This window comes from Hermetia illucens, chromosome 4, assembly GCF_905115235.1.
Source record: "Hermetia illucens chromosome 4, iHerIll2.2.curated.20191125, whole genome shotgun sequence".
Lineage (NCBI taxonomy): Eukaryota > Metazoa > Arthropoda > Insecta > Diptera > Stratiomyidae > Hermetia > Hermetia illucens.
In genome coordinates this window covers 139,381,757-139,408,452 of record NC_051852.1, presented here as the reverse complement: position 1 = coordinate 139,408,452, position 26,696 = coordinate 139,381,757, and the positions used below count along the sequence as shown (strand labels likewise).

Below are 26,696 nucleotides of genomic sequence, written 5' to 3'. Positions count from 1 at the left end.
CCAGTGAGATTTCAACCGCAAACTTCGGTACGACTGCCTGGTGTTCAAACCATTGAGCCTTTCAGATATTATTTCAGTCATATACCCGAATTATTCTATTATTATCCATTGAGTGTGTTACTTAGCAGCACTCTTGTTTCCACTCGAAATCGCGGATTTCTGTTTGCCACTGTTTGCCGCCTGGTAGTCTCAAAACCTCGCTTAACTACTTCCGATCACTGAATCCTGACGCAATCCGGTCATAATTCTTCCAGAATGGTCTCTTTACTATTCTAACGGAATGAATGAGGTCTATTCTACCATGGTCGCGAACAAAAACGTAACTTTAAGCACCAAATACCCCCTTCTTTTTCCTTTTCTGACCCTTCACATGTGCCGACTTCCTACGTTAGGCGAAAATCTAGAGGAACTCAATATTTCTCTTGCTTAGCACCAAACTCAAAAGTAGTTTTTTTGTAAATTATAAATCAAAATTTAAACAGGCATCATTTATGTAAATTTGCTCAAATCATCCTATCACCTTACTTGCCTCTCTTTCGAAATCCAGAGTCATTAGGCCAATGTCCATGTCCAAGTAAGAGAGCAAATAGATGTAATGTGGGTAGGCGAGGTGTTTGAGGAAAGATGTCATGGTTCATTCAACTCCTCCACGTCTCCGAACAAGACAGCATAAAGAACGTTATCGTTGAAAAAATTCAAAAATTTGACTGACGGTTTCGTCCAGGGCAGAGGCAACTCATCAGACGCTGCCTCACCTCTGCCCTAGGAGCAGCGTGACCGAAAGTGCCAAAAGGTCCAAGGTGTTTAGGAGTCCGGTCCACCATCATGTGGATGTGGACTTAGGATCCCGCAGATCCTAAACAACAACCTAGCTTTAGTCTAGCTTAGACTAGAACGACTGGTGTTTTAAGTCCAATATAACTCGCAACCATGTCGTGTTTTTGCGATGATAAAAGGGAGCGTCTTTCGACCTGTTGGCACTTTCGGTCACGCTGCTCCCAGGGCAGAGGTGAGGCAGCGTCTGATGAGTTGCCTCTGTCCTGGACGAAACCGTCAGTCAAATTTTTGATTTTTTCAATTCTTAATGCTTGGGGTGCTACGCTCCAATACTAGGGATCCATGGACTAAAAAACGAGGGAGTAAGTTGCTCCTCATTTAGTCCGGTCCACCATCATGTGGATGGGGACTTAGGATCCCGCAGATCCTAAACAACAACGTTATCGTGCTCCGGATAGCTGAGTGGTTAGAGCACAAGGCTGTCGTGCGGAAGGTCGCGGTTTAAATCTCACTGGTGACAGTGGAATTTGTATCGTGATTTGACGTTGGATACCAGTCGACTCAGCTGTGAATGAGTACCTGAGTCAAATCAGGGTAATAATCTCGGGCGAGCGCAATGCTGACCACATTGCCTCCTACAGTATACTGTAGTGTACCGTGACGGTCTTGAATGAAGTGCTCTAACACACTTCAAGGCCTAGATCCAATATGGATTGTTGCGCCAACGATTATTATTATCCTATCACTTCCGGTATTTCTAATTTAATTGTCAATCCTCGGCTCAGTCGTCCTTCATCGAAGTGGAATCCTCTCAACAGGAAACTCTCCACATCCCATTTCCATCCACAAACTGTTACTTTAGCCAGAAACAAGCGTTCGTGCTTCACTTCGTAATATGAAACATGATTAAATCTTTGTGCCAACAACAGCAAAAGAGATAATGACCGTTTTCAAAATATTTGAAATTTTCTAAACTAAAAATATTTAAATGAATTTTAGGGTTTTATGGGAAACCAAAAAGTGAGATAGTTTTGCAAATAAAATTTTCATTTTAAAATCAATATTTTGAGATAAATGAATGTTGGGATGAATAATAGAAAGTTAAAAGAGGTGTTTTGGAGTAGCTAAGAGGGCTAAAACGCTAAAAGGACATATGCTGCCTATTAGCAAACGATGCGAGGCCCGCGAAGCTGTGGTTTCTACAGGATTCAGATGCGCTTACTCTTTGAAGATGCTTTAAAAATCGGTTTACTGTCTGTCTGTCTGTCCGTCACACGCATTTTTCTCAGAGACGGTTACAGCGATTGACAGCAAATTTGGTAGAAGGGTGGGAACTGTGAACGCTCACGCATATAGTGAGTTACACCCTTTTATGACGAATTTAAGAGGGGGTCCCCATACATGCAAAAGGGGGGTGTACATTTTTTTTTCATCAAATATAGTCATGTGGGGTATCAAATTCAAGTTCTCAGTTAATATTTTTCGAAGTCGGTCTTAGTTTCGACTTCTGTTAAAAAGGTGGAGAGTGCGGGGGGTTGAAAGTGGTCATTTTTTTAACGAACCCATTCTCAGAAACTACCCAGCCGACAAATCTGAAAAAAATCAGGGGGCTGCCACTATATAGTCCCTAGGCTCCGAAATACCCTCCATACCGATAGCTGTTCAAATAAAGTTAATAATAGTAAATTACTATAATTTTCAGTAATTGACAGGGAAACCCCCCTTAAGTTCACCCTAGTATCACAGAATTTTGCAGCAATGTAGGCTACAGTATTGAGCATGATCCTGCCAAATCTGGTAAAAATCTCACTATTACTAACAAAGGTATACTAGGTCAAAACTATCGTTCCTCTTCAAATTCAAGACTATGAATGTCAGTATCACTTGAAAGTGGCTATTTTCGAATAATATATGCATATTTTACATACTACATGCTAATGGGGCAAATGTTCACTCAAATCTGTTTATAAAAGAAGTACACAAAACCTTTCATACCTGAAGCGTCTAGCGTCCGGTTTCCCGACTTGTCATATATTATATGTACTTCGAGTTCCTCCGAGAACAAAAACCAAGGACTCATTCTCAGAAATGATTCACCTAAAAAATCTATCAAAATCATGATGACGCCTCATCCAGGCCTCAAAATAATACTTAATCCAATATCTGCTCCTATAAACGTTAATGGTGGATCATTCATATTCACCATAAAAGTACGGTAATAGTTGTAGTAATACGAAACACGATACTGGAAAGTTTGCTGAAAATCCTAACATTGTTTACAAAACTCTTGAAGGTTGAATTAGTTCCTTTCACACTAATTTGCTGCACTCTGCATCTGTGTATCACGCGTAGTTTGATTTATCAGAACCTAGAACATTTTCTCTTTAGACTATATTTACGGGTCATCACGAAATCCAGATAACTATTTGTTTTGAGATTGACATTTGATACCTCAACCGCGGCGTTTTCGGCCTCCTCTCGCCTGCACTAAATTGACAAAGGACAACAACTCTGGGCGAGCTTTAGCCTCAGATACTTATTCTTATGATCAGGAAGGGTTGAATTTAACATAATTTGCTTCTATCGTCTTCTACAAGGATATCAACCGTGAAAGTCGCGCTGCAAAGTTCCGTGGCTTGATACGCTGGATGGAGATTTAAAAGCCTGCATTCAGATCAGGCATTTGGTAGAGCTAAATGGCGAAACCGATCACGACGAGCCGACCCCGCTTGTGAACGGGACAAAGGCAGAAGAAAAAGAAGAATGTAAGGGACCTCAGGACTAAGCAGCTGGATTTTCATTCATGTTTTCATGTTTATATGCTTTTCCGAACTGCCTGCATGCCATACCAGCCTGCAAAGCTCCCCCCGCCGAAGAGTTTTTCGATACACTGTTAGATATTCTGCTGCTGAGTTGTCCTGGTGAACCTACTGCTGCGGGGCTACCAGTTTATCAAATCAATCAAAATAATCGCATCCTTCACTTGGTTTTTACCATCATTCTGCTCAATCTTTTCCTTTTATTTCCTGGTGACTTGGTTTATCTTCTAATCGATGCGCATGATCCGCCTCTTCAAGTTGAGTTCTAAGTTCATCATCTTGCCGTTTAACCGAGGCCCAAATTCAATTTCCATACTGCGAATTGAGTATCTTTGGATAACTTTCTTTTGGCAAACTGGCTTGTGAGGTGAGTTGAAAATTGTAATTCTAATTTATTATGCAAACCTGGCCGTTTTCAGGTTTTATGATGTACTTCAAAAATTTGTTCCTTCTTTTGTTCCTTTATCTTGCTTTTCTGTACGAAAATACCCTGTTTTGCTTACCTATAATAACCATAATGCCTTGCGCGCAATTTTAGTTGCGCTTGCGTCATTCAAGTTCTACCGAAAATTGGGTCATTTTTGCAGCTTTAAGTCGTTCACTAAAACTTTTCTAAGCAAAACGAAGTTACATTTCTCCTTCCTGGCCCGCTCCTTTCGTTGCTGAATCTACAGGTAAGCTTCTCCGAGATCACTTCAATTTATATTTTTACTCCTTCGTCCCACTCTTTTTTGCAGTAGATGACCCTTCCATAACCAGCACATCGCGGATTCCTCTTCTAAATCCTTTCATATTGTCGAAATTCTTTGATGTTAATGTGGGTCAAGCACCTGCCAAATCTTTTCCTATAAAAATGTATGGTATACCTCACATTTCGTTTCACCGAGGATATCTTTATGGACAAGTGGAAGGATTCTGATATCATCTCTTAACTGGGCGAAAATTACGGTTGAATACATATCCTTTCTTCGATTCCAAAGATTTTCGAGGAGTCCATAAAAGACTGCCTATCGTATCTTTTTGGACACTTCACATTGCTACTGTGAGAGGGGCGAACATGACGCACCAGAGTTTCGGTACCGTGGTTACTTTTGGCAGCATAGTATGCGCTGTACTAACAGTGATTTTGGTCGACCCTTCTTCCATCGCTGCATCCATTCATCCATAGGTGCCTGTAGTCTGGGATATTTCCAAGGAATTCGATTCTCCTTCATTTAAAGATGATAGCTTAAATTATTTGAGAACGCATCAGGAAACGCCGGAAAATTTTAATCGACGGACAGCAGACAGAAGGAGGAAGTGGCATTTTCTTGTCGATATTACTTCTGCTTGTTATAGTTAAAATTCTCCACGCTGTTTTGGGTGGAGGACGTGGACTATGCTGTGGAGTTGGCGAAGGAGACAAGTAGAGTTGGTCTAAGGATAAACACAACGAAACCAAGGACCGGTCAGTTCACTCTACCTATCTCCATTAACCAGTAGAACACCGAGAGCGTCGTCAGTTTTATACATTGTTAGCGCTGTTTCCGCTGACGGTGGCATGGAGTTTGATGTTGCCCGACCTATTAACAGGTCCAAATTTGCTTTTTTGTCTGAAATTTGGAAAAGTAGATATCTCAGCACCAACATAAAGTTGTTCCACGGCAGTGGCCTCTCTGTGCTGTTGCATGGAAGTAACACGTGGAAACTGATCACCACGGCTACTCGAAGAGTCCAAAGTTTTTGGTAACAACTGTCCCCGCAGTGTACTCTGGCCCGATACAATCTCCAATGAAGAGCTTCGTCGCACTAGATACCGATAGATGTGTTGATTAGAAGACGATAATGGCTGTCGATAGGTTACCCTTTGGGAAAGGGCAACAGCTTCATTGCTTCATTTGCTCAATTATATTGGAGTAGCCGGCGAGAGGGTCGTCCAAGAAATATATATAGCTTTCTTGAAAAGACTTGGAGAGAGTTGGTACTTGTTTCGGCCGACCGGCGACCATGTTATTGCACCGCGAATGCGAATCTACACCTATAAAACATGGATAGATGTCAATTAATTACTTGAACTTCCAGTCTTATCTAGTTTTTGTCGTTGCCGGTGCAGAAACCATTGGGACTACGATAGTCAGTCTTTAACGATTTTTCTGTTCGTTAAACATGCTGGCTTCGATGCTGGGCTCTCTCCCATAATTCTTACAATTATTTTTTTCAATTGTTTTGACAAGGAGATTCGGTATCGAAACCACCACCGGTTCCGACTATTCCCACGGCTGCACCTACTCCGAGATGGCTCTCCTATAGAGTAACGAGGGGCGACGGGTTAAAAAGAAGACTGTTAAGCCTCAGTAGGCATTTATGAACGAATTGAGGTCTGGTGAAGAGTTCTCACGCCCACACCACAGACAAAATAGCATTAACTTGTTTTATTCGGAGTGCAGCTTTTCTTCCCGTCGTCTTGCTAGCACCACGCCCGTTTTTAAAGGGACAAGCGCTTTCCTGTAGGTTTTCTAGGTTTCGCAGATCCTCAGGGTCTTACCTTCATTTTAGCTTCGGCATCATTGGATAGGTCTTCCCTTTCCCTTGGTTTGCAGTTTTGTTGCCAGTTCCGCTGTCCGGTAAGGGATGGGGCCACCAAGGCGGTTTAATAAGATTTCATCCTTTCTTGCTCGCTCTATAATCGCTTTTCTTGGTATCTCAGTGTGGATATTGCGGCTTAAATGGATTTAACAGAGGGGGGGGGGGGGTTCTGATTCCACAAACTCTAACCATTTGGCGGAGGTTTGGATTTTGTGTTAGGCTGAGCTGTGCGTGGGTTTACAGCTCTTCCGTTTCCCTGGGCGCACGGAGGTTGACTTGGTTTTATACTTGCGTCAATTTTCCATGCTGTTATTTTTTGTTATTTGTGTTTTTTTTTCTTCCGATGTGTGGATAATATGTGGTCCCACGGGTTTCGTGGGATCTGATAGTTTACAAGCGCAGTGAGCCTTATTGGGAATCAAGGATTGCTACTCTGGGGGTTCACTTGAAAACCCGGAGTTCTTCTTCGTGACACCATTTACTTCTAGTTCCATTCACGCATCGTCAGGGATAGTATAGCTCCGTGTTGGCTTTGGCGTATCCCATTGTTTCCAGGAAATTTCTGGGCACACTTCATCCCCAAAAGATAAGGGTGAACTGACGGTTCAGTCATGAAAGACAGATCAGGTTCATCCAAATATGGAACAGGCCAGGCACATCGGGAAAGTGACCATATTTCAGCCGGAAGTAAACGCCCAAATTTTGGCAAAGTTAGAATGTCGGCAGCAAAAATCCATGGGTCACTTGGTTCGCTCCAAGCGGTATCAGTATTTGACGTCGTATTAGGTCAGTTGATGTGGGGCAGCCGCCAGATGCTACTAAAGTTTGACGTGTAATGGGATATTTGTGAGACTGGTTCAGTAAGGGCGTGATTCCACAAAGTTTCAAACGGAGCCAGCGTTTGCGTTAAGGTGGTGCCCTGTCAGTCTACCATCATGGGCGAAGTTGCAGGTCGGCAATCGAAAATTTACATATGTGAAAAACACGAAGGTTCAAAGTGGCAAATTTTTTGTCTCTTAAGAAAGGGGACACGGAAACCCTAATAGGATCCTTAGTTGTCAGGATTCTTTGAGTAACAATATAGAGAAAATTAGGGAAGTGGTTTCGGTTATATAGATATACCAAAGTAAAGTAAGAAAAGCAGATGCCCTTGCATATGCTACTGTTGGGACTAAGAGAGAAAAATACTTCAGAAAGGTTTTCTTTAATGAAGAATATGCACTCTCTCTGCCTCTGGAACACCTAGCTAGATACATAAAGGCCTACCTAGCTCCCTTCATAGCACAAGAAGCATCTAGAGCTCTAGAAAAATGCAGCCTAGTCTGTTGCCGTATTCTTGATGTAGATGTTAGGACACTGTGGCATCGCTGGGTAATGGGGTGGTTGACAGAATTAATCAGTAAGAGTGTGGTTCCGCGAAGTTGGAAATAGAGCCGGCGTTTGGTTTTAGATGATCCTTTGCTTGTCTACCTTGAAGGTTGAAGTTGCAACTTGGCATTCGGAATTCCACATATGTGCGAAATCCGAGGCTTTATAGTGACATTGTAATGTCTTTTAAGAAAGGGTAAACGAAAACCCAGTAACCCTAACCCTTAACTGCCAGTAGTTTTTTAACTACATCATAGAGAAAACAAGGCAGGCGATCTCGGCTATACATATCAAATTTAAGTCAGAAAAGCAGATGTTTCTGCATTTCATGCGCTGCTGCATTGACTGGGAGTGGATGATACCTCAGGAAGATTTCCTTTTCTGCTTCTGGAAGACGTTCCCAGATTCGAAAAGGTCTAATGTAGTCTAGGTTGGGAAACCGACAATGTCTAAAGCTTTTGAAAAGTGAAAACAAGCGCTCGTGGAGCTTAACCTGGTTGGTGCCATCCCTAAGCAGAACTCGAAAGGGTGGGTTTGATATTAAAATATATCATTTCGAAAACCCCTGCTTCCGTGACACCAGCAGTTTTAGGACCCCAAATTGGGTGGCTTTTGTAATGGACTTGGATGTTTGTGGTAGGGAACGATTTTTAAAATATTTTCTGACATTGCAAGAATTTTTTATTAAGGCAGTCCTGCACCTGATACTAGTTGTTCTGCCGTTGATTTTGCTTGGGCGCTTGGGGGCTTTTTTTTCTGAATGTAGTTATGGAGAGGAGTGGTCTTAGATTGAATTCTTTACGGGTGACTCTCCCTCTCTGCCTGGAAAGGTGCAAGTGAAAAACCTGAAAATTTATGTGTTTTAGGCTTTTTCATCATTTAGGTGTGAGATCGTAGAAAATTTCGATATCTTTTCGGGTAATAGTACTCTATTAGGGAGAAATAAAATTTAAGAAGATCTACAGGAATATACTTTCTAGTGACACTGTTTATTATGGACCTATGCATCCATACAAAAGGGGGTCATAGCTTCAACTTAATTGAGTTATCTTAGAGGACTTCATATTAATTTATAGTTACCGAAGTAGAAAATCAGAAATTTCAAGTAATTGGCACCACATATAAAAGCGTTGTGGTATACCAGGTAATACAAGTTTTTGTTCCAAGGAATGCAATAAGTTTCTATAACTTTTATCTTGCTATGGTTTCAAGATAGAAGTTTGAAAACATGTTGAAAAATAAGCGCTCACTTTGCCTCTCTCTTGAAACTTATTAAAAGAAAGCTAGAGTGCTCCTAACTTGCTTTATATTACTCCATCGGCGAGCTCCTAATTTGCTCATTCCTTTCAATTTCCCGCAGGATAAAGTCGTTGAGAGTGACTGAAGCGAAATGCATTTTCAACTTCTTTTGACAACCAAACAAAATTAACTTTTTAGCTCCAGTGACTTCTGCGCTGATGCTCAGAATTCACGCTGGCTAACCTACAAGTGCCGCTTGAAAATAATAACAGTAACCTAAGCGAAAACTATGCTCTGCGAATTCTGGTGGAGTCTCATTAAAAACTAATTTACATCCGCCCTGACAAATAGCGAACCTTCAAAATAACCGCAAATTTACACATGCCTAACTCCATAGAAATAAAACAACATCCGAAGAAAGGCAAAAACCTTTGCCTGCAATCTTCATACTTGTACGTATGAATGAAAACCTCGTTGAGTGGTAGAAAGCCGAAGAATCAGGAATAAAAACAGAAACCCTTTCACGATTTATATTCTCAAGCATTATTGTAGGTAGTCGCTCTTTCTCTCTACATTCGCTCCTGTTTTTCCCTGCAGAAAACTTTCATGCATTTCAACTTATAGTCGGAGCCGAACCCACTGGAGAAGGACTCCACGAGCATCAAGATGAATATGCTATATGGGATTCAAAAGGATACCCAGCGAACCATATATTGGATGGTAATGGATAGACAAACGAATGCGAACCTCAAAGACGGTTTTACTCTCTCAAAGTGTTTTGAATGGGACAGGCCAGGCATTTCAATATGATAACGTAGCAGACGGTTTACTACACAAAACACTCACATATTGTGGAACGCCGGGCTACCGGGGATACCCCAGCACATATTCATCCCCCATATATTCGCCATTACACTGGAGAGGGGGCGAACAGAAAGGATATGAGGACCGAGTGAATACGTTAAAGACGTAAAGAAATCTATATAATAAAACTGTTTGAAAGGACAAAACATAGAAAATGAATCCTTGCGTTGTGAAAAGAATAACGAGAAAAGTTTATCTTTGTCAAAATCTTTTTCAGTTCTCTGTTCTCCACAGTTTTTTTTCTAGCTTTTTGACTTTTCTACTGCTGTCACTGATGCTAGTGCTGATGCTTGCCATTTTTCCATGGCATGGGACGACTGTAAAGTAAACAATCAGGAGTAGGTATGGAGATAGAGAGACACAATGGGAAGTAAATGGAGTTATGAATATTTATTCGACCATAAATTTTCTATTTTTGGCAAGGCTTTTTGTTTTTGGATTGCAGGTTCAATTAGATGTCAAAATATTTTAAGTTAATTGGAAGACTTTTGAGTTCTTGGCAAACATCACTTGGCGTTTGTAATTTCTTTGCATGCACAGAAGGATATGTGCGGTGGCAATGAAAAGCGGCGGCAAAGTTGCAAAATGGAATGAAGTGTCAACATCAGAGTGTCTTGCCTTCAATAGAGTAAGGCCGAAGGGTTGTCATTTGGCCATCACATATATATAGTACAAAAGCTTCTTTCCATCCTTCAAGGTGTTCTGAAAACAGAGCACAAAACCATCATAACCTCAGTCTAGTAGTCCTTTGTCAAGCCGTTCTTTTGCTTGTCATAAACAATTTACCAAAAGAATGTTGAACTTGAAGTTGAGGGTGTTATTTATTCATAAGGTCTTTGAGATTATTTTGGTGTTTTTTCAGGAAGCTTTCTAATTTTTATTCGGAGGCGCGACAAAGCAATTTTCCAGGGGCTAAAGCCTTGTCTTGCCTTAGAGGCTACCTCGAAAACATAAAGAAGCATAGCGAAATATAAGAACCCACTTTCAGAAGGGTTCTCTGGGAAAAGAAGCTTGAAATTCCTTTGAAAAAAGTTTCGTAAAAATTGAAATGAAAATGTGAATATTTGTTTACTTAGATATTTTTTTCAATCAATCTTCCTCTTGCATCATATTTCAAATAATTAGTACCCTTCGTTGGTTTTGGATGGATCTCGGATTTGGGTATGTACTCTAGCTAAAAGGTGCAAATACCACATCTCAAGTTAGCCAAGCCAATATGAAATACCAGGGAATATTTGCGTTTATTAAAAAAAGTCATATTGCCGAATAATTTACGGATGGATTTGATAACCATAGTGGGTAGCAGAGTACAAGTTTAGAAGTCATGCGAGTGCATGCGAGATCTATCTGAAACCTCGGTAGCAACTAAGGAGTCCGGCACCCAAATTGTAAAACGCATCTTTGAGCATTAAGCCTCCAGCAGCTCCAAGAATTCTCCTGGAGCATATACTCTTAGAGGGTCATCTTGGTTCCATGATAACAGATATCCTCTGGTGAAGCCTCTTGGCAAGGGCCACTTCAGACGAGTTTCTAGTAGGTTTGGGTCTGATCGCCTTCCTTGAATAGTTAGAGGGTTTGATAACAGCCGCTAGGTTTCAACCCAGATTTCACTTTGAAAAGGGATCACAAAATCAGACCATGTGCTTGCCACGAACGCACCGATATATTGTATATATTCATACTGACTGCAAGCTCAGCGTTGATACTAATGGATGGCAGGCCCTTATAACACCTTTGTATCAATTACAGGTTACATCCCTTAGCTGCAACCGCAACCTTTTAAAGCACGAGGAATTCTGCTCCCGCTATAGGCATAATCAAAACTGGAGGATATTTTTCTTTTAGTGCATAAGCTCGGCCGCTGTGACAGTTACAAAGGTGGTTCACTGTTGTTCTAGCAATGCAAAATTCTGCTGAAAATCGTTGCGACAAAAAACAAGGTCGTAATACCAAGGTGGCTTCAGAACCGGGTGCTCTATAATTGATCGACTGTCCTCAGTAAAACAGGGGCGTGGGAAGTGTTGAAAATTTAACATCGATGTGCACTAGATCTTTATAGAGAGAATCTCGGGTGGAAAGTCAAGGAGAGTTGATACTGAGTCTCAGGAGTTAAGCCTTAAGAATACACTCACAAGTTTCCCTTGCTTGTCATAAGAGCCGACTAAAAGTGATAGAAATTTATGTGTTAGAAACCTGCAAATTTTGAAAGTCTTTTGCTATTTAAACTTCAAAAATGCCTCAGATAGGAACTGACCTCATGCCGAAAACCTTTGGCTATCGAAAACGGACTATGATTGGTTTCTGGAATATGTGCACGCTTCTCGAAAAACGTAGCGAGGGTCTTCAGGATGCTCGCTTTTTCCAAATTGAGCGGGAATTTCAACGATATAAGGTGGAGATTTTACGCCTAAGAGAAGTAAAATGGTGGGACTCTGGAGATTACTCTCCTCGATAATGGCAATGGGCTTTTGTACTCTGGATAGCCAAGTTGAAGCCGACGCAGATTCGGTGCCGGTGGTTCAGACGGCTACCACAAAGTACTCCCTTGACAGGAGTCGGTTTCTGACGGACATATAACTGCTAGATTCCAGTTCAGGTTAAAGAATTATACAACGCTATGCATCAAAGGTGACTTTCAATATTATGGAGAAGGACGCTTTCTACGAACAATTACACATAGTCTAGGGAAGGCTTCCTAAAGGGGAGGTGTAAAGTGCACTCTGACAACAATTTGCTTCAACATGCGATGGAGAAGCATTGTCTTGAAATTCTGCAACGATAATGGTGGGAGCTTCGCGGGTTTCAACAACTTCTACTGCCTTGTCATTGTTGGCACAATGTTCGAGCACAGAACCTGCTACAAGGTCTGCTAAATTTCAACTAACTGACAGTGAGATCGGCCCATTTGGCATCAGCAGTAAATTTAGAGGCTGCCTCCTGAATGTGCGAAATAAGAGAGGCCCAGACATCAACCTCGAAAGGGATCACCATCTGATTGTGGCTAATCTCCGCTAATGTGTTCGGTAAACCACTTCTCGTAGTTGGATTGGAGAGCTGAGACCCTCAAGCTCAACCTCGACAGCTTGTGTGATCCAACTATCGCTCGGCAATGGGACAGCTGACGTGGTAATCGGAGTAACCCGCCTGAGAATATCGATAAGTATTGGGCTGCCATCAAAATCTTTTCTCGGGTGTTATTCAGGTCGTCAGCAGGTCCCGAAGAGGCGTCATAAGATATGGCTTACTGCTGAATCGTGGATGCGGATTGATAGACGAAGGGAGGAGAAGGCTCTGTTAACAGCGGTGAACGATGGCGTGACTCGATCGCATTTATATTCCGAGCGAAATCAAGAGAGAATTGATTCTTGCTCTCGTTAGGGAAGCAGAAGCTGCCTTGGAAGGTAATGATTTCCGAAGTGCATATCGCATCAATCTTTCGTTAGTCCTGTGAAGCACGTTAACTGTCGACTTCCCTTTCACGAAGATGAACAACTGACAGGTGGAACGAACGCTCCTCGGTTCCTAACGGTATTACATCTGGCGAGGTTCTTCCTCTTGTGAATGAAATGGTTAGTCACCGTAACATTTGAATACGGACTGTTTCTCCATGAAGAAGAGAAATCATTTCGGCCATCAATGTATTCATACGAAGTAAAGCCGCTTGGTTGGACGGTCTACTCGCATAGTTATTTATCGGTGGACCTGCAGTTACTACAGATCTGCTGCTTTCGCCCGTATGGAAATCATGGGGATCCCTTTCCCAGACCTTTCCCAGAGAATGAATGAAGATCGTTAATATTCCAAAGAAGGGAACCCGTTTTGAGTGCCTCTGCCTTGGTTAAGATAATAACTTAAATAATCTTGGAACGAATCAAAGAACATCTCGAAGGCTTGATCGACAGAGAGCAGGCTGGTTTCCGATCCAGATCCTCCTGCATTGATCACATCAACAGTCTACGGATAATTTTGGAATAATGAGCAGAGTTTAGGTCTTCGCTGCACCTGCTCTTCTTCGATTTCGAGAAAGCTTTCGGTTGCGTATTTGGAATGCTTTATGCAGGAGCGGCATTTCGAAGAAATTAATAGCTACTACTACAGCTACATATGATGGCGCAAAATGTCATGTACTGCAACCAAGTAAAATCTCAGAGGATTTTGAGGTTCGAAGTGGATTCAGCAACGATTGCATTTTGTCATGGATATTATCTCTCATGTTAACGTTCTCCCTGCTGGCAATGGACATTGACATTTTTACTCAAAAACCTCGATTATGCTGATGTCATTTGCTGTTTCGCCAGATCATGGGCCTTAGCCCAATGGGTCAGAATTTGAAGAGTAGTAGAGATTCTCAGTCTGACGGGCCATCGCACTCTTCCTATCTTCATTAATGTGGCGTTAATGAAGACCGTGACAACGAACGCATAAACAGTTCTAGAACCCCTTTCGCAAGCTTATCCAAAATCTGGAAATGTAGTTATCCCAACACCAAGATCTGTGCTAGTGTTGTTTCTGTGTTGCTATTAGAGAGTAGTACATGAAAGGTGAACTCGACTGTTACTCAAAAGTGCCAAGCTTTCGTCGATACCTGACTGCGTCGAATCATCGGAGCGCGCTGTCCTGACACTATCTCAAACAAAGAACTTGGTCGACGGACTGGCGTGGCACTCGTACGCACTATGATCGGAAGGCGGAGGTGGCAGTGCATAGGCAACACATCAAGGAAGGGCGACAATTGAATTGCAGGCTACGCCTAGCAGTGAAATCCACTCCCCCCAGATGGCCGACGAGTGGGTCGACGCAAGGGCCCTTCGCGCAGAATAACAGAGGTGTACGGGGAGCTGAAGGGCATATCAGATAACTGCGAATGACGGCGGGTAGGTGTGGTTGAGGTGTTATACCTCACCAAGGGTAAACAGCAACTATGTATGTCTGGAGCATTTCATCCGAAGAATTCCCATTGACACAAAAGGACACTACCAGTAAAATCAAACTTGTCCGCGCCATTGTCAGATACAATCTAAAAAGGAGAAATGCATCTTATAATGCTTAATATTTCCCCCTTTTTTCATTTTTAACCCCCTTTACATTTCTCAATATACACTACACTACTCAACATTCACTTACGTTAAAATTTTAAAACAAAAGTCAATCATTTCACTTTATTTACCAGAAACTACCATTTGTTACCGCTTTCTAAAATTCTAAAACTCATTTACATATTTATATACAAATGGTCAATATGATATGATGACCGGTCAAAAGGGAACATTGACCTTCCATTTAAATTTGGTTCATTTATTATATTTTGAAATTCAGGCCTAACGGTTGCTCTTGTTGAGGGGAAGGGAATTGCATTTTTCTGCATAGAAATTAACGAGGCCGAGACCGGCTGATCGATTGACAGTGGAGCGGCTGGACCGGCAGTCGATTCGAAGCCACGGTTCGGCACAATCATTTCAGGGTGAAGTGAGAGGTTGTATTGGGTTGTAGTAAAAAAGAAGTGATAGTGAAGTAATTTACTGGATAACAAAGTGGAGAAGTGGAGAAGTTCACTCTGATGGGCACACTCCTTCTTGCAGGGAGGATTGGATTGATAGGAGTTTGGTTAGCATGGTGACAAACTAGGGTGGACGAAATACCTGAGGCAGGGGAAACATCGATGGGAGAGGTGATCCGTCGTGGATCCTCCCTTTCGGCCGCGGTACTCGGGTCAGGGGTTTTGCGGCTCCACGCCCGTGGTCGAGCCGTCTTTTTTTTAATTATTCATTTCCAGGTTTAGCTCGCGAGTTGTTTATTTCGAAAGGTGCCCGCGAATCTCCGTATTTAATTTATTTTTCAGGATACGGTGCAGACTCACGTACCGGAAAAGCTACCTGAATTTGTGTGTAATAACACGTGAGGGATTGAAGTGCTTTAAAGGATCCCCCCACACACTCCTTAGTCTGGCTAGCACAAAGGCGTGCAAGCACAGGTTGATAGAGCACTTGGATTAAGCCTCACGGTCAATTTTACCATCTTTTTAGGTTTTTGCGATAGCTCTCCTTACTTGGCCGTCTCCGGCCACTAAGGATGGTCTTTTGACCATCGACAATTCTAATTCTTTCATTGCAAAACAGATGCTATCTCGAAAGCACAATAACGTTTCACATATTTCGGAGCAAACTCTAGAGAGAGGACGGCCAAGAAGATGACGAAACCTTAGGGATGTTCCCATTGCAAACATCTCGATCTATCGACCGCGTCCTCCAACTTTGAAATCTGAGCTGAATCTTCTTGGTGCTTTCGAGGTCCTATACCGGTCTTTGTTCTTCTGCCTTCCCCTCGAATACCGTTTTAGGTATCTGAGTATCGTGCATACGATGAATATGGCCGACCCAATGCAGGTTACTAAATATTTGTTACAACTCGGTGATTCGCCACGTTTTGTCCTATCATTTAGCTCCCATTATTTCTCGGGAGTTTGTATTAGGGTCCATGTTTTACATCCGTAGCATAGTTCAGGTCTTGTTATCAGGGTCGAGTTGTGCTTCGGCGTTTTATTTCGTCAAGTTCATTTCCAGTCCTCGTTAGTTAAAAATATAAATGTGTGTACATTTTCCAAATTGTACTCGTCAATTGTCATATTTTGTAGTAGGTATCATATTTCCTGCATTGCAAACTGTTAGGTGCGATTTATATGCTTATATAAGCAGACCACGGCGCGTCCTTACCACGCAAATAAGGGTACATCATTTTCATAAATTTCAAAAAGAACATCTCCACCGATCTAATATATGCATAATCTTTGATAAATATATCTAATTTTGTTGAAAAAATATCTAATTTTGGTATCTGACCTTCTCAGGTCCCATCTGAATTGTCTGCTATTTTTTTTGTAGTGGCGACATTTCAAAACTTTTAAGCGGTACATACATTTATTTGAAACCCTCCGAATTTAACATATCCATTTCCTTCTTTTTCAGATTTCTCAATTGCTGTAATGATAACAAATCTCAAAGTTCCAACCACCTACACATTAGAGGATATTAAAAACCCAGATCCGTTGATACTAGATTGTGAATACGAAGTGGATTCGACAGAAACTGGATTTGTTTTGAAATGGTTGCTGAATGGTGTTCAGATTTATCAATGGATACCAGAGCATAAACCCTTTCCTTTGGTAAGTATATATGTAACGTGTATATTGAAAATGTTGGACAAGGCATCTCTTCCATTTCAATTTTCATTAATTCTGACATTAACAGCTTACCATGCTCGAGAAAGCCTTATCCTTTTGGAACAAAGTGAAATAATTTTCGTTTGAACGATGTTGGAAAAGAAACTTCTCCAAGGTCGAGTTGAGTGGCCAAAGTGGCCCTAATTTCGAAAAGTTTCGATTGATAGCCATACACACTATAGAGCTCTATTATATATGTATGTAAATATTTCACGGAACTGGAAATAAAAGTAAAAGCGACTTACCGCGCACAAAGACTAAAAATAAGTCTTTTTAAGGTTTGGTGTGAAAAAAACCTCATTAGAATCGATTCGATGTCTGTCTGTCTATCCGTTTTCTGTTTTTGGGGTTGGAAGGTGGAGAGGTTCAAAACCTACCGCTGGCTCCTGCTATACGGTTATGTGGGACTTCAACTCACTAAAACTATCTCCTCCTTGTTGCTTACCTTACGGGACTATCAGAGCGGTATTACGTCTGGGGTCAGGATCAGTTACGAACTGCGGCCGGTCTCGTAATTTGCTACTTCTCACCGAAGCTCTTCTTTCAGTAGATTGTGGATCGCCTGAATTAACTTCATCGTGTCTTCGTTTGATCCATTTTGAGACATCTGGATTACTCCTAAGAGTTTAGCGTTGAAGTTGAATATAAATAATGTAGCAACCCCGGAAGTATTTATTGCTAAATTCTCACGATCGGGATTGAATTTTAGTCTTTGGTCAATCATAACTCCTTGGTATTTAAGCGTTGGTTGCGAATGTGGGTTTACCAATTCCGGTTTTTATCGATGTTTGCTTCCTTCGCTTGGTGATCAGGTGGAGGTCAGTAGTGAATGGAGCTGTCCACTGAGAGAATAGGAAGGATGTTGGGGAGTGTTCAAGCGAATAGCACATCCAGCGGCATTTGCTGATATACAGTGTTAACTTGTTGACCGAACACGAACGGACCAAACTATCAAGGTTGGACTGCAAGAGAGAACAGTCCAGCGGAGACGAAACAGCGGCAAATAATTTAAGATGAGGCAGGTGAGGATTGGGGCGAGGTCATTGATAAAAAACAGGAAGAGTAGGGGTCCAAACATGGAGCCTTGGGGGACGCCAGAGGAAGGAGGAAAGGAACGAGATGAGTAACCATGAAAAGAAACTTTGCAGGGATCGTAAGCGATCTCTCATATAGGAGGAAAGCTAGGGGATGACTGAGGGAGGGAAGTTGAATAATGAGAGTTTAGAGACCAAGATATTATGGTCAATCGTATCAAGGGCTTTGGAGAAATCAGTGTAAATAGCATAAACCTTCTCTCGTGAATTAAATCATCATCAGCAACGAAGTTGGTAAGGATCAGAAGGTTTGAATCCGTAGATCTATGTTTCACGAAGCCATGCTGCTCTTTGACAATGAGGTGAGTGTGAGTCCGCGGTCAATCAGTTGACGTATTTTTCCAGGATTTTGGAGCAAGAGGAGAGAAGAGAGATGGGGCGGTAGCTCACAGCAAGAGAAGGGTCTCCGCTCTTGAGGATAGGGATGATAAGGGCCTCTTTCCAGAGATGGGGAAGTAGCATTTTTCTAGACATTTGTTTAGATTATACTCAGGGGGAGAGAAATGTGTTTTCTACAGTTAAGAAGGAAGAGGTTAGGAAGCCCATCCGGGACAGGTCCGACATTGGGGTCAAGATTACCAATGAGGAACTTAAACAAGGAAAGCGTAAGGAGAGGAATGGTCAGAGATTCGGAACAGTCTCCGGTTTGAAGAGGCGTAGAGGGTGGAGGGGTCAAGGGGAAAGCACAGAAGAGAAGTAGGTGCAGAGATGATCGTAGGATTGTTGTGGGGAGCTGGCGGTGGAGTCCACGAAACTGATAGGAGAAGGGAGAGATTGAGTGGGATTTCGAAAATTTCGAGTGTGAGACCAAAAGAGTTTCAAGTTACCGAGGGCAAGGGCGGTTTCGACGCTCAATAAGTACCTTTTGTGCGTTTTTTTATCATTAACTTCACCCTAAAGGGCATGGCCTTAAAGGGAGGAAGGTCAGCGTCATCTGGGAAGCCCGAAACTTTTTCCGCAATGCATGTTTCAGGCGAATGTTATTAAGAATCTCCTTTGTGAACCAAGCTGGGTACCAACGTAGGCAAGCAGGGAAATGACAGGAGAGGAGATCGGACGGTATATAGTAAATAGTGTTCAGAGCTTGATCACACGATGAATTGCTTAATATCTGTACCCAGTCGAAAGACGCTAAAGCTGAATTCAGACGGTCAAAGTTGGCTTTGCGGAAGTTGAACTTAGTATATTCACGCTCGATTTTGGAGTTTGAACGAGGGAGCTGCACTTCAAATTCAAGCCCGGGGTGGTGAGCGTCAGTTTCGGCATACGGAGATGTGCAAGGAATTAAATAGAGGCTTTGCTCGGGGAGGTTGGAAAGGAAGAGGTCGACTGTGCGCCCCAAGGAGTATTTGGTGGTATTGAAATTCAAGGCAGAGCGAGTGTTCATAAAGGAAGAAAGTAGAAGGGAAAAAGGGGAAGGGTTTTTGGAAAGAATTGGAAGGCTAGGATGATTAGGCCGGTGGACCATGGGGAGGTTAAAATCCTCACAAAAGAACAAAGGGTGGGAAGGGAATTTGACAGTAAGGAGTTCAAACAAACTGTGAAACAATTTTTCATTGAGGTAGAAAGGGTAAGCACAGGGGACGTATACACAAGATACAATGAACGGGAATTAATTAGGCGGGGAGACACGAAGACCAACGCAGTCAAGAAGAAAACCAGAGGAGGAGATCACGAGTTCGGCGTGGAGCGTATCTTTTATTGCAATTAGGACCCCACTGCTAGTGGACTTACGAAATGCATCCCTGTCCCTGTTACAGCGGAAAGCGTTGGACTCTTCGGGCAGCCAGCTTTCGTAGATAGAGATGGCATGGTGTTGCTGGGCCAGCACGGATAAATTGACAGCACCAGCTTGGTTCTTAAACCCCTAAAGTTCTGAGAAAACAGACGGACAGTAAACATGAATCCAGTTATATTGCTCGGTGAAGCAGGCGGATTTTCCTGAAATTTACCCAAAAATTAGGCCGCGAATACACCTTCAGGCTAGAAAAGAGGGTTGCCGAGGACGTCAACTTCGTAAGGATAACTCACCTTGAAACACGCAATCACCCGGTCGGTGCTGTTGTCTTTTGTCAGTTTAATGCAGGACAGAAGAGAAAGTAAACCAACTTTCCTCTTTATTTGCTCCAGTACATCGTCCGTAGAAGTAACGAACGCTAGCCTGGAGGTAAAGAGCTGTTTAGGCGGGGACGCTACCTGTAGCCCGGCCCGCTGGTATGGGTGGAAGAAGTGCCTGAATATATGGCAGCGGTGGAAAGTGGAGCTTCATTGGCGACGACTGCGTTCCGATTCGTGAGCTGAGGAGACTGCGAATATTGTCACGTTGAAGGTGCGATGGAGCGAGACAGGCTCGATGGACCATAATTAGTCACATAGGGGCCCCTCACTCAGGGGTGTAGAGCCAATTGAAGCTACCCTGATGTAGGAAGGCATTGCAGATGAAATCAACTCAAATTGGGAGGCTTGGTGCAAAGAACCCAGAGAAGATTTTGCGACGACACTGTCAGCCACAGCAGGAAACGCCTTGTGAGAAGTCAACATCTTGTCGAACGAATTCCTAAGCCGTCATGGCAGGTGGTACAGCGATAGGATATGTTGTTGGCAAACTTTGCTCGAATCTCCAAAATTACTACAGGAATTCCTAGGCAAGTTCTAAGCTGTGTCTTTTCGAAGGGTTCACTAGAATCAAGTTGTACTGTAGCGTCTGATATTATCACAACATTATCTTTGTTTCTCTATCTTCTTCTGTCCGCTTTGTGAAAAAATATTTTGACTACTGGCAGCATTTCCATGTTTTCGTCATTTGGCATTTCTAATTCTCTCCATTTTTTATCCACCTCATAATCTCGTTGTCAATTTCCTCCAAACCTTTCCAAACAATAAAATATTAAAAGAGAATTTAGTTTCATGACGTTCCTAGAAACTATCACACTGCTTGTACCTTAGTTTCACTGGATACGATTGCAGATAAAACCCCACAACCACTGAAAGACGTTTCGCCAAACTAAGCCAAAAGCCGTAGGTCGTAAACAAGAACACAACCAAACCTACCAAGTGCTAAGCTAAAAGGGCTTCGAAAAGCGCCCCTGTAATAATCCTCTTGAAAAGCTGCCACACAGAATAAAATGCCTCTTTTCCAACTTTATAAATACGTTTTATCGCTTACACTTAAGTTTAATCAAGTTGAATTCAAAATACAATAAAGTTTGAACAAGTCTTAATTTAAAATTTAAAATCACTCCCCGTGGCCGCTGCGGTTAACCAACTGAAGGCAACTCATGGCACTCTTTTCGCCTGCTCTTCACTCCTGTGGCGAGTTCTAAAAATGTATGGAGAGCGCCGGTGGTGTCATCTGACCGCTCACATTGGCAACATTCGAAATAAATTTCGACTGCCGCGCCACAAGAACATCTTTTGAATCCCATTTGAATACTCTTGTTAGCGTTGCTTGAAAATTTCTATGCACTCTATTAACCTCTCAATTTTCCACAACCCTAAATGTACTCGTAGTATAACAAAGAAATCACTGTAGATTTTAGCATTGCAATGCTATGCATATTTGCATGTTAGTTGGCAATTATGTGCATTTTGCCTGGGGAGAGATTTATTTGGATATGATGCTCAAGCTATCGGACTAGTTCCTTATACTTTTTAGATACAGAAAAAGTAGGCTGGGTATGTTGCTATTCGAGAGCACAATTGAACAACTGGCGTTTGGTGGGAAGAAACATTGATTCTTTATTTCGTCGATCTATTTCTGGCTTTCTACATAAGGTTGTTTGTATAAGTACAAAATTATACTGTGGGAAACAAATATTGTGCCAATCGGCAAATTGAGAAGGCGAGGAAAAAATATGAGCCCATATTTCCACCTCTTGCTTTAGGCGAAAATCGTTTGTCCTTTAGGAACTTTTTGTGATTTTTCCCAATTTTCACTTCTTCAGTTTTGCAAGTTCAGATGGGTTCCGGACGATTCATGTATAAGACATGTGAGATTTTATTTAAGATGTGAAAGGGACTGAAATTTCTAAATTTTCCCCCATATTTTCGAGCCTGGCAAGCACAGTCGCATGCAAGTGGGTTTGGACGGGGCATTTTCGTGAAGCTCCACTTATCTACTAGTGGAGTGGTTAAGCTTCAGAGTTTTTTTCCTATTTTTGTGATAGCTCTGCCTTCGTTATTGATACTGTGACGGTGCTGAGCTTTTATTTATGTATATCTCGGACTACGGTTCTGGTTTAAGGCTTAGATGTTCTCTTTGTGCTTGTCCCGCTATGGTGGGTTATCATTGCCACAAAATTGTTTGTGATGAAACTGGGGAATAGTTTTATTAAAAATGAAAAAGATTTGCGATAAACAAAGAGATACTATTGACATGTTCTATTCGCTCGAAGGGACTGAACAGAAAGCATATGAATGTGTATTGCGGAAATAATTTCCAGAATTAAATGAAATGTGTTTGCAAATAGTTCATCAAAGGCTCTTCAATCAAACGAGGGTATAAATAAGCCAATATCACTTCTTTGTCATATATCAAATATGAACAAGGCTGTAAACAGGCTTTTATTAAAATTGAATTCCAGCTTGCCTACGCCACCTCAATCTATCTTTCACCAACCCGAATTGTCTCTTGTGTCACAGTTTCGCACTTGTCTGTGAAAAAGTGATTTAGAGTTCCCGCTGACAAAAAAAGCCCCAAAGGGAACAACTTATTTTGCAACTAAAGTTGATTCCGCTCCGATTTAATAAAGTTATGGCGAACAGGTGTATCCACCGAAAACGCGATGTACCTGCACAATGTGCGCCTGTACTAAAATTGCAGACTAAGTATGTAACATGCGGTACATTACTCCGGCATTGGTTTCAGCATCGTTGCACAACTTTTTTAATACGTTCCGTACCCTATAAAACTTTGTTACAACATGACTACGAAATTTCGTTATATTATGCGACCATGCAGTCGGCGGAAGGGGGAGGGATGCATTCAAGGGGGTATAAGGACGAGGTTCCAAGTAACTGTGGAGTGCATCCAGCGTGGTTTTGAACCGGCGTCGAGAGCACAACTTATGGCGAAATTTGAATTATGATAATGCAAGTTTTGCAACAGCTCTGCCATTCCGTGTGCAATGTTGCAGCAAGAAAATGATAGCTCCAGAGTATGACCTGAAACTTCTAACTGCAATTCATTTTAAAGTGCAATTTCAATGCAGAATTTCTGAATAGATGTTGATTAATTCCATCTAGGTGTACTATTTGCATTGTGCTGCGGGGGAGATTGGGCGGATGGTGGGAACCCACACTGCCTCTTTTGGCTGATGTGCTGGGGTTTTCTTTCTGAAGGACTCAGCGGGAAAGCCATGATCCGACAAAACCCATGAGCCTTTGGGGAAATCCATCGAATGCATTAAATTTAAAAGCGTCCTTTGAAAGCTTGCCTCTGGAATAAAATAAACAACTTAATTGCCTTTTGTTTCCACGCAGAACATTAAGCTGCAGGATTAAAATTTTAAAATCTGCCAAGTGAATATAAGTGGGAAAATGCATTTCACTCATGACTTTTTAAATGCAAATATATCTGCTTCGGCCTTTCAACAGATTTTTAATTCACAATTAGCAGTCGTTCTTATCAACATTGTTATTAATATTCTGTTTTTTCTCTGCTTATTTTCCAGGGCTCAATGAAATCGCGAATCGATACGTCGTTCTCGTTATCCACCGACTTTCACCACCGCCATCGAGCCATATCCATTATTAAGCCAGAATGGAATATGACCGGAGAATACACATGTTCCGTACAAACGTTTCAATCGTCGGATCGAAAATCATCATATTTACAGATAATTGGTAATTATGAGCATATTGACATTTTCAGAATGAGAACAATGTAGTGTGTTTCATAAGAAGTGTTTTCAAGTATGTGTCAATCATATGCGGCTAGCAGCGACTTTAATGTGGCCCAAACAAGTAACCACGCATTCGCGGCCTAGAAAGTTAGTTTAAGGTAATGAGCTTTAACTTCTTCCAGGACTTTCTGAGAAGTCTACACTGTTCCTCGACTATTCTTCGCAGCGCAGTTCTGGTGTAACGCACTAATCGACCCGCCAGTCCTCATGTATTCCTCGGAGACTTGGGGTCTTAGCAAGGAAAATTGCGAACTCTTCGCCGCGTTCGAGAGAAGAATCCTCTGAAGAATTTTTGGCCTCCTACATGAGGGTGGACGATTCCGTAGGCTATATAACGACGAAATATATGAGCGATACCATGACCGTCAGGTTGTGGATAAAATCCGGCTCAATAGGTTGCGGTGGGCGGGTCACCTAATCCGTATGGATTAGGATGATCCAGCCCGAAACGCCTATAAGGGCAATATCGATGGTAGAAAAAGAAGACGAGGCAGACCTTGTCTGAGATGGAGCAATGGTGTAGGCCAGGACGCCAGACAGCGAAAACCGCAAAACCAGGGTGTTAAGAGTTCCTTATTAAGGCAGGCCTAGACCGGATACCGGTTGCTGGGCGGTTGATGGTTATATGTACATATAATTTCACTAGTTAAAATTATTTTTTAAAAAAATAGGAATTAACGGTTTTGTCTAGAGCAGAGGCAACTCATCAGATGCTGCCTCACCTCTATATTCGTAAAAGCACGCGAAGAATGCGAATTATATCAAAGTGAAACCGGCAATCGTTTAAGCCTAAGCTAGGCTAAAGCTAAATTATTGTTTGGGATAGTGAGGGAACCTGGACGAAACCGTTAGTCCCTATTTTTTAAATGCTTGTGTGCCATGCCCTAAACGAGGGATCCGTGGACTAAAAAGCGTGGGAGTAAGTTGCTCTCCATTTGGTCCGGTGCAATATCAAGTGGATGTGGACTTGGGATCCCTCACTATCCTAAACAAAAATTACTTTGTATTTCCCACCCTGAAGCTGCTTTCAAAGTCGACGATATTACCAGGACCATTTCGTCACTTCGTCTATAAGCTGGCCGGAGAGATTCTATGTAGGCATTCTAGGAGTAAATTATGTATCAAAGTCTTCACCTAGTCAGAGGCAACTCAATTGAAGGGCTTGCTATCAGGACAGAAAATCGGGGAGAACTCAGAGTTTCAGTACCTCTAAAATTGGCGAAATCAGGCCGATTCTAGCATGACCTTGCAGCAGCATCTTGAAGACGTTCTTACGGTAGACTCGATACGTTCTCTCACTTTTCCATAAAGACCCAAACATCGATAAGCTTAATGGGATAGTCCATTCCAGCGCTGAGTCCCAACATCTTTCAAGTAGTCGGGAGCCATACTGCAGAAGCAAGATCGGAGCCTACTAGTTCAGTCTACAACAATATGTGTTTGTGGTGTTTCTAGTGAAAAGGTTAAGGGATTAAAACGAAACGCCGTCGGATCTTCTAAGTCAAATCTTACATTAGCTTAGCAAGACTTTCTCGGCTCAAATACTGACGCGGCAGTCATAAGCAAAGATGCAACACTCTGTTACTACCATTCCCGATGCCGCGTGCAATCTTTAAAATATGATTGACCGTGTATGGCCCAACCCCTTGCAACAGAAATACCAGTTACATAGCCGGTTGTAAGCGGTCTTTCCGGGAAAACGCCTAATTGCAGCTTTTTGATTAGTAATGGTGCTGATATATCAATACCCCGTCGCTCGAAAAGCTGAACTTAAAATCTATGCGGATGACAAGACAACTCACATAGATGGGAAAATATCAGCTCGTACTTGGTTTTCGTTATAAACTGATCGATCTGAGCATAAGGTTTTTAACATATTTCCGCGAGATTTAGTCCCAGGACCAAATGCTTGTTTAATCAACACCCACATCTTTCTTATGACAGAGAATGGCGAAGGTGAGTCTCACGCGCCTAAAAATGGGACATATTATATCAATTGGTCCACAAGGTTGAGGGTAGGGCAGGGTTGACAACTTTATATGGAAAACGCTATTACAAAGCCACAAAGGGGCCCCGGGTTGGATGGAGTACACAACGAAGGACCAGACAATGGAATTTTCTCATGGAATGGCCATCTAGTAAACCATGTGTAAGGAGTAGAACTCCTAGTCAACCAGAAAATGAAACCTGCTGTTATCGGCTTTGAAAATATATTTTTGCATAAAAACCATAACCCCTTCATAATAATAATCGTTGGCGCAACAATCCATATTGGATCAGGGCCTTGAAGTGCGTTAGAACACTTCATTCAAGACCGAAACGGTACACTACAGTATTCTGTAGGAGGCAATGTGGTCAGCATTGCGTTCGCCCGGGATTATTACCCTGATTTGACTCAGGTACTCATTCACAGCTGAGTCGACGTCAAATCACGATACAAATCCCACTGCCACTAGTGAGAGTTGAACCGTAACCTTCCGTATGACAGCCTTGTGCTCTAACCACTCAGAATGAAATCTGGCTGAATAGGTAATGATGGGCTGGTCACTTCATCCATGACTCCTCCCGGAAAGTTTTTTGCCTTTTCTTTTTCTTTGGCCTTTGTCCCGTTCAGAATCAGGGTTCGCTCGCTTCGATCGGTGGCGCTATTTTAGTCGTCATATGTCTGATCTGGATGGAGTCGGGAAGTTATTAAGTCCCCATTTAGTATGTCAAGCTCCGGTCGCCCTTTTCGTCGTTTCCTATAGATGTCGATATTCACCACCAATCACACTAGTGGCAAAGGCAAATGACTTCTCCTCAACGTGAATTACATGTCCACGCCATCGAAGATGCCTGCCTCGCAATTTTT

At 42.2% G+C, this 26,696-nt stretch overlaps 1 protein-coding gene across 2 annotated transcripts in view; it reads left to right on the top strand.

Annotated features, from left to right (window-relative positions):
- Nucleotides 1-26,696, top strand: part of LOC119654840 — a 91,699-nt gene that overhangs the window by 41,642 nt on the left and 23,361 nt on the right. For both annotated transcript variants that reach the window (XR_005249857.1, XM_038060418.1), the window contains exons 2-3: nucleotides 16,595-16,791; nucleotides 23,615-23,786. Coding sequence is in view for 1 of the 2 variants with exons in the window: in XM_038060418.1 (XP_037916346.1) it covers nucleotides 16,595-16,791; nucleotides 23,615-23,786 (369 nt within the window). In the remaining variant the exon portion in view is untranslated. The remainder of the gene's footprint in view (nucleotides 1-16,594; nucleotides 16,792-23,614; nucleotides 23,787-26,696) is intronic.